Source organism: Penaeus japonicus, unplaced genomic scaffold, assembly GCF_977035675.1.
Source record: "Penaeus japonicus unplaced genomic scaffold, GWHDUDI00000001_assembly GWHDUDI00000034, whole genome shotgun sequence".
NCBI lineage: Eukaryota > Metazoa > Arthropoda > Malacostraca > Decapoda > Penaeidae > Penaeus > Penaeus japonicus.
In genome coordinates, this window is record NW_028234436.1 from 11,295,304 (window position 1) to 11,302,803 (window position 7,500).

General features: G+C 47.3%; 1 protein-coding gene across 1 annotated transcript in view; it reads left to right on the plus strand.

The window, feature by feature from the left end:
• Positions 1-4,770: 4,770 nt before the first annotated feature.
• The window catches only part of LOC147467689 (uncharacterized), a 3,115-nt gene continuing 385 nt past the window's right edge, over positions 4,771-7,500 (plus strand). Inside the window, exon 1 of the mRNA XM_086530806.1 lies at positions 4,771-7,500. This exon is cut by the window's right edge and continues 385 nt beyond it. Within this exon, the coding sequence (XP_086386932.1) occupies positions 5,306-6,760 (1,455 nt within the window). The 5' untranslated portion in view covers positions 4,771-5,305 and the 3' untranslated portion in view covers positions 6,761-7,500.

Below are 7,500 nucleotides of genomic sequence, written 5' to 3' on the forward strand. Positions count from 1 at the left end.
TCTGACTATATGCTCAGTTTATTGTCCACCTGATAAAATGCTGATCTATGATGAGCTTTTCGCTATTCAGGACAGTCTGCCAAACAATAAATTAATTTTAGGTGATTTTAATGCTCGTCATACATCATGGGGTTCCCTGCGGGTGAATGATAGAGGTGAGCAAGTAGTTAAGTTGATCAACGACTCTGATCTGGTTCTAAATGATGATAGTCCAACGCGAATAATTTGAGCTTTATTGACCTATCACTGGTTTCCTCAACACTAGCAGCCAAATGCCTGTGGCACACCATTGACGACTCGTTGGGAAGCGATCACCTTCCTATTTGTATTCAATATTCATGCGACACCACGAGGACGCCTTCAGCACCCAAATTTAACGTAAAAAGAGCAGACTGGATCGCCTTCACAGGGAGCGTCAAGCTCGAAGTTGTTGGAGAAACCATTGATGATAAAGTAAACAATGTTCAAAATTGTATTATAAATGCAGCAATGGCAACCATCCCTAAGACTTCGACAGATAGCGTTAAGCATAGAGTTCCATGGTGGACACCAGATTGCCGCAGGGCGCTATGTGAACGAAATAGGGCCTACAGGCTTTTCCATAATAATATCACAAATGAGTACTTTCGCAAATACAAACAAGCGAGAGCTAGGGCTCGTAGAACAATCAGACAAGCCAAAAGAGACTCCTGGCGAAGCTTTGTCTCTACGATCAATAGCAACACTAAGATCTCAGAGGTTTGGTCCACAGTTAATAAAATCAATAGGAAAAAAACATCAATTAAAATCAGAAATATCATTCATGAGGGAAATAATTACGATTCACCTAGAGACATAGCTAACATAATCGCCAGGCAGTTCTCTTATACAAGCAGCTCGGAAAACTACAATCCTGCATTCCTGACCACCAAGGAAGCATCCGAGCTGCAACCAATTCACTTTGTCACAGGAGATAACTTTGATTACAATAAAGATCTTACAATGAATGAGCTTGCCCGAGCCCTAGAAGCCTGTAGAGGAACATCCCCAGGCCCCGATGAAATTCGATATGAGATGATAAAGCATCTTAATCATGATGACATGATTAAGTTGCTAGAAGTGTACAATGATATTTGGAAAAGCCAGACTTTTCCAAATTCATGGCACTTTGCCCACATCATTCCCATATTGAAAGGAGGGGGAAATCCCAGATCCGCCATATCTTACCGCCCAATTGCGTTGACAAGCTGCTTATGCAAGGTCATGGAAAGAATTGTTAATAGTAGGCTATTGCATTTTTTAAATACCACGAATTTACTAGTTGACGAGCAGTGCGGCTTCCGAAAGGGACGTCAAACTCTCGATCAGCTAGTAAAACTGGAAAGTCATATTCATGAGGCATTTGCCAAAAAGCATTTTTTGATTTCAGTATTTTTAGACATAGAAAAAGCCTACGACATGACATGGCGACATGGCCTACTCAGAAAACTTTATGCTTTCGGAATACGTGGAAACTTGCCTTGTTTTATCCAAAATTTCATTTCTGACAGAACGTTTTCTGTCAAATTATTTTCTGACAACGTCACTTTCTCGGACATTTTTGTCCAGGCAAACGGGGTCCCACAAGGAAGTGTCTTGTCTCCAACATTATTTTTATGTATGATAAATGACATTTTACCATCTCCTCCTCGGAATCTTAAATACTCACTGTACGCCGATGATTGTGCATTATGGCACTCTAGCAGTAATGCAGAGTTCTCGGCAAATCAGATCCAATTGGCACTGGATATGATTCATAACTGGGGCCTCCAGTGGGGTTTTAAGTTTTCCTATGGAAGAGTATTGGCGTGGTTTTTACACTTAGGAGAAAGCCCAACATCAGGCTAACTCTAGACAACCATCCAATACCTATTCAAAATTCAGCTAGATTTCTTGGTCTACTATTTGATAGTAGATTGAATTGGAAAGACCACATTGGTCAATTAAAGAATAAATGTCAAAAAGCACTCAATTTATTAAAGTGCATTTCTGGACACAAATGGGGAGCTGATAGAAAGTCTTTACTGATGTTATATAAATCCCTGATTAGATCTAAAGTAGATTATGGGTCAATCGTGTATGGCTCGGCAACGAGCTCAACTCTGAAAGGTTTGAATGTCGTGCAGAATGCTTGTTTACGCGTCCGTCTTGGAGCCCTTAAGTGCACTCGCATTGAGCGCCTAGAGGTAGAGTCGGGAGTACCTTCCCTCCGTCTTAGACGCGGCCAGCTTGCGCTGACCTATGCCGCCAAGGTAGCCAGGCAGCCCCAGCATCCAAACAGGGATGTTTTGCGCCGGCAGGTAGGGCCACAGCACCGCGGCGGAAAGCCGCTGTGCAATAGACTCCATGACCTCACAGATAAAGTCGGTATAGATCTCTCTACCATCGATACCCTGGTTCAATCAAATATAGCACCGTGGGAGACCCTCAATTTCACCACCGTTTTAGACTGGCTACCATCAGCCAAAGCCACGGTGCCGGAGGTGGAGGTACGCTAGAGGTTCAGAGAGATCCTAATTAAACATCTTTCCTTTTTTCTTTTATATACCGACGGGTCCAAGACAGACGAGTGTGTGGGAGCGGGTGTATGGTCGACTGAATGCCAGTTGAGATTCAGATTGCCGAATCATACATCGATCTTTCTTGCCGAACTTTTTGCAATTGATAAAGCTTTAGATTTCGCCCTATCGACGACCCACGATAGAATGGTCATATTTTCAGACTCGTTAAGTTCACTTAAAGCAATTAAATCCCTAGAAACCACTAATAATGAAATACAGGGTAATATCATTCGTAAATTACATAGTGCCAATAAATCAATCAAGCTGATATGGGTACCTGGACATTCGGGTATCCATGGCAATGAACAGGCTGACAAACTAGCCGGGTCGACTGAAGATCTGGAGCCTGGCATTGTCCACACAGATCTCAGGTGTTTTGTCTCTTTTATAAAAGCAAAAATCCATCTCCTGTGGCAGAGTGAGTGGACCGACCTCACAATAAACAACAAAAATAAAGAAGAAATAAAACTGTGGGACACAGCCTACAGAAAAAAATAGAAGAGAGGAGGTGGTGTTGGCCCGAATCAGGGTAAACGCCACACGCTATACCCACCTGACTCCTTACATGGAAAAAAGCTTCCCTGCACAGTGTGGCATGTGCAACAGAATCTTGACTTTATCACACATCATGACAACATGCCACCAGTACACAAACCATAGACAAAAAGTCAAAAATTATTTTCAAATTAAAAACATAGATAATATTAAAAATTTACTTTCTGACAACGAAAGAATAATTAGTAAAGTAATCACTTTTCTAAAGGAGACAAAACTTTATGACCTTATATAGATTGATAAAATAAAATGGAATCATTGGCTTAATAACCTTGGCTTGTGCCGCTGGTTGATAGCCAATAAATCCAACAAGCAAGCAAGCCACTTTTTCTTTTTGATGGTCTTAAGTATATCCTCTACTTTCGTCTGCTGCCTGATCCATGTGGCCCTTTTCTTGTGTCTTAAGCTAACTCCTAGCATAAGCCTTTCCATTCCTCTTTGGTAATTTCCTCTCGAGTGCCTTGGTCGTAGTCCATGTCTCTGATCCATATGTCATGACGGTGAGGACGCATTGGTCAAAAAAATTTCTCTTTAGATATAGTGGCAGACTACTTCGTAATATATTACTATGTGTACCGAAGGCACTCCAACCTAGCCTGATTCGCCGTTTTATCTCGGCTCCGCAGGATGTACTCGACTGAATGAGTTGCCCTAGGTATACATACTCGTTCACTGCTTCTAGTACCTCGCCCTGTATTTGTATTTGCTTAACTGGGGTTCGACTGTTGAACATGACTTTAGTCTTTTTCATGTTCATTTTAAGGCCAATCTTCAGACTTTCCTTATTTAAATCGCTTATTAATTGTTGTAGTTCATCTGCTGACTCACCGAAAAGAACAATGTCATCTGCAAATCTTAGATTGCTTAAGTGCTCATTCCCTATTTCAATCCCTCTCTCTTTCCAATCTAACTTCTTGAATACTTCCTCTAAGCAGGTTGTAAACAGCTTCGGTGAGATGGTGTCGCCCTGCCTAACACCCTTTTTTATTGGTATTTTATTGGTTTCTGCGTGGATTTTGACGGTCGCTGTACCATCTCTCTATATATCCTCTAATAATCTGCAGTATATTTCCTCTACTCCTTGTTTACGAATTGCATCCAGTACTGCAGATATCTGTACCGAGTCGAATGCCTTTTCATAATCTACGAATGCCATACACAGGGGCTTCCTATATTCGTTTGTTTTCTCCCTTATTTGAGCTAGTGTGTGGATATGGTCTGTAGTTGAGAATCCACTGCGGAACCCTGCCTGTTCCCTGGGTTGTTTTGAATCTAATGTATCGGTGGTACGGGCTGTGATGATTTTTGTGAACAGTTTATAGATTACTGAGAGGAGGCTTACAGGTCGGTAATTCTTTAAGTCTTTTGTGTCTCCCTTTTTGTGTATTAGAATTATTATTGCGTTTTCCAGGCCTTCGGAATTTTACCGACGTCTAGACATCTGTTATAAAGACTGGCCAGCTTTACTGCCGCAATCTCTCCTGCGTCTTGAATAAGATCTACACTGATGCCGTCTTCTCCTGGTGTTTTTCCTCTTTTCATGCTTTTTAGTGCCCTATTTACTTCATCTACCGTGATGTTTGGAACATCTCCGATTGTTGTGTTTGTATGTATATATATGTATATATATGTATATATATTGCTACGCCAGTGGGTCTTTGTCTCTGTGCGAAACATGTGTTACTAATAAACTGATGTAAGCTGGACAAACATGACGTAATGTCTGGGCAAGCGGCGCGGAAGGAACGAGGCCAGGACAGACGCAGTTAGCTGCTGCCCCTGGGAAGACCTTGCGTGTGCCCCTTGTGACCTGATATACTTTGTTGCCCTGTTATTATAGCTGTATTGTGCAGTGTGATGTGCTGCTTACCCCCCTGTATGGTGCCTGTAGAAAGTGTACGGGTAAAGAACTAGTGGAAATAAAGGATAGATGTTTTAGAGTGTGTTTATTTCGTGCCCTGCCTTGCCACGTGGTGTGGCCCCTCGTGGTGTTCTGGGACGCTGTGGTGTTCGGTGCCTCTTGGAGCTGTTCTGTGTTCACGACCCTGTGGTTATCACGCCGTCTGCCTAGCCTGCCTCGTGTTGGTGGCAGATAGACGAGGCGGCCGGCGTAACATTGGTGTCAGGAGTGGGATCTGTGATAATTGAACAGAGAGACACACCGATTGATCATGGCGTCCAAAGATGGCGGCAGCCATGAGGGAGAGGAGGCAGGCACGAGTGAGGTGAAGCCGAGCCAGATGGACCTGATCATTGCCATGCTGGCCGGTATGAGGGAGGAAATAGCACAAAAGGCAGAGGAGCAGGCGCAGCATCTCGTCGAGATGCAGGCAAGGAAAGCAGAGGAGCAGGCGCAGCATCTCGTCGAGATGCAGGCAAGGAAGGCAGAGGAACAGTTCTGCCATCTTGTTGAGGTGCTACAGGGCAATCTCGCATCTGTGAAGATGGAAACGCAGCAGTACACCGACAAAGCGTGCGGCAGCGTGAAGAGTGAACTGCTGGAGGAGGTGCAGACTCTGAAAGGCGAGGTTCAGGGCCTGAGGGAGGAGGTGAAGGCAGAAAAGCGGCGTCACGAGGTAGCAACGTTGTACGCGGAGAAGGCAGACGAGGTTCTGGCAACAGATGCCAGACTGTCAGATTTACTGGGGTCTGCCTGGGGTCCGTGGCAGGAAATCCCCGGGCCTCGCAGCGTCGTGTCGGAGCCGGTGGCCGCTGCAGGAGGCTGGGGACCCATCGGAACCGCTCCCTTGGGTACAGGTGGCGACAAACTCGGACCCGGTCAACCCGCCTCGTTGCCTCCCTCACCCCCTCCCTCCCCTCCAGGCGTGTTAGTTCACGGCACGCGTTCTCCACCCCGTAGCCCCTCGGCCTCCAGACATTCTGTGAGGCGTAAGCCAGCTGAGTACGACGGGAAGGTGGCCTGGGAGGCATATGTCGCCCAATTTGAAATGCTGCCACCTGCCCAGGCCTGGAATCAGGAAGAGAAGGCACTGCAGCTGGTAACAGCGCTACGGGGCCCCGCGGTGGAAGTGTTGGGACATCTGCCGCCATCCCAACATGCCTCTTACACCGGCGTGGCGGAGGCTTCGCAACGCCGTTTCGGCCATCACCACCAGGCCGAGGTATTTCGGGCCCGCTTGAAAAAGCGGACTCGTGAGCGTGGCGAGACCCTATCCCAGCTGGCGCAGGACGTGGAAGCGCTGGTAAGGAGGTCGTACCCTGCGGCTGCAGAAGAGATGATCGTGGTACTGGCCCGCGATTTCTTTGTCGACGCTTTGCAGGACCAGCAGCTGCAAATCTACGTCAAGCAGGCACACCCGGAGGACCTGCAGGTGGCGCTGGCGAGGGCCTTGGAGTTCGAGGCCTTCCTGAAGGGAACCAGTGGCCTAGAGCCGGCCGCCAGGAACCGTCGTGATCTCTGGGGCCGGAAAGTGAAAATGAAGGCAGTGTCGAGGAGGGTGAGCCCGTACAGATTCCACGGCTTGTGTTGGAGCTGTGGCGAAGAAGGGCACAGACGCAGTGCCTGTCCCAAGGCTAAGGAAGTGGTACAGGCGGAAAATTCGGACAGGCTGGAGAAGGGGGCCGAAACCCAGCCGTCCTCGGTTCCTGGACCCCGACTTGAGTAGCTGCCGTCGACAAACAGCACATGCAGGTGGAGGACTCAGTAGATGGGAACCCATGCTGCCTGACAGTGGACACTGGGGCTGAGAAGACCCTAGTGCGGCCTGATATGTTTGGCCACTACGCGACTTCCAGACGCACCACAGAGACTGTGTGGTGTCATGGGGCATTGTGTGCAGCTCAAGGGGCAAGTGGAGGCTCGTATCGGCGTGGGCAGCGCGGTGCAGCGGCTGCTGATGTATGTCGCTGATCGGACGAGTCATGCTTGCTGGGCCTTGACTACCTGACGCAGAGTAAGGCGTGTGTCGACCTTGGACGGAAGCTGGTGAGGATGCACGGTGATGATGTGTCCTTGCTTCCGAAGGTTGGCTGTGCAGAGGTAGTTACGGCTGAGCGACTGCACCTTGCCCCCAGGACAGAGTCTAGGATCCGGTGTCAACTGTCGAGAGAGATGCATGGAGTGGAAAGCATGGTGGAGCCCATTGAAAACCTGCAGCTGGCTGACGGAATAGCAGTCGGGTGGAGTCTTGTTGGAGCCAAGGATGAGGACGTGACAGATGCTGACCAAGATGAGGACAAGCATTTGGACGGTGAGGGCGATGCGACAGAACCGCTGCCCACACCACTGCGGCAACCCCGGCAAGAGCGAAGAAAGCCGGGCTGGATGAAAGATTTTTATGTTGTTTCTGAGAACTAATTACCATTACGTTTTCTTTTGTTTTGAAAGAATTTTATTTGTTTTTGA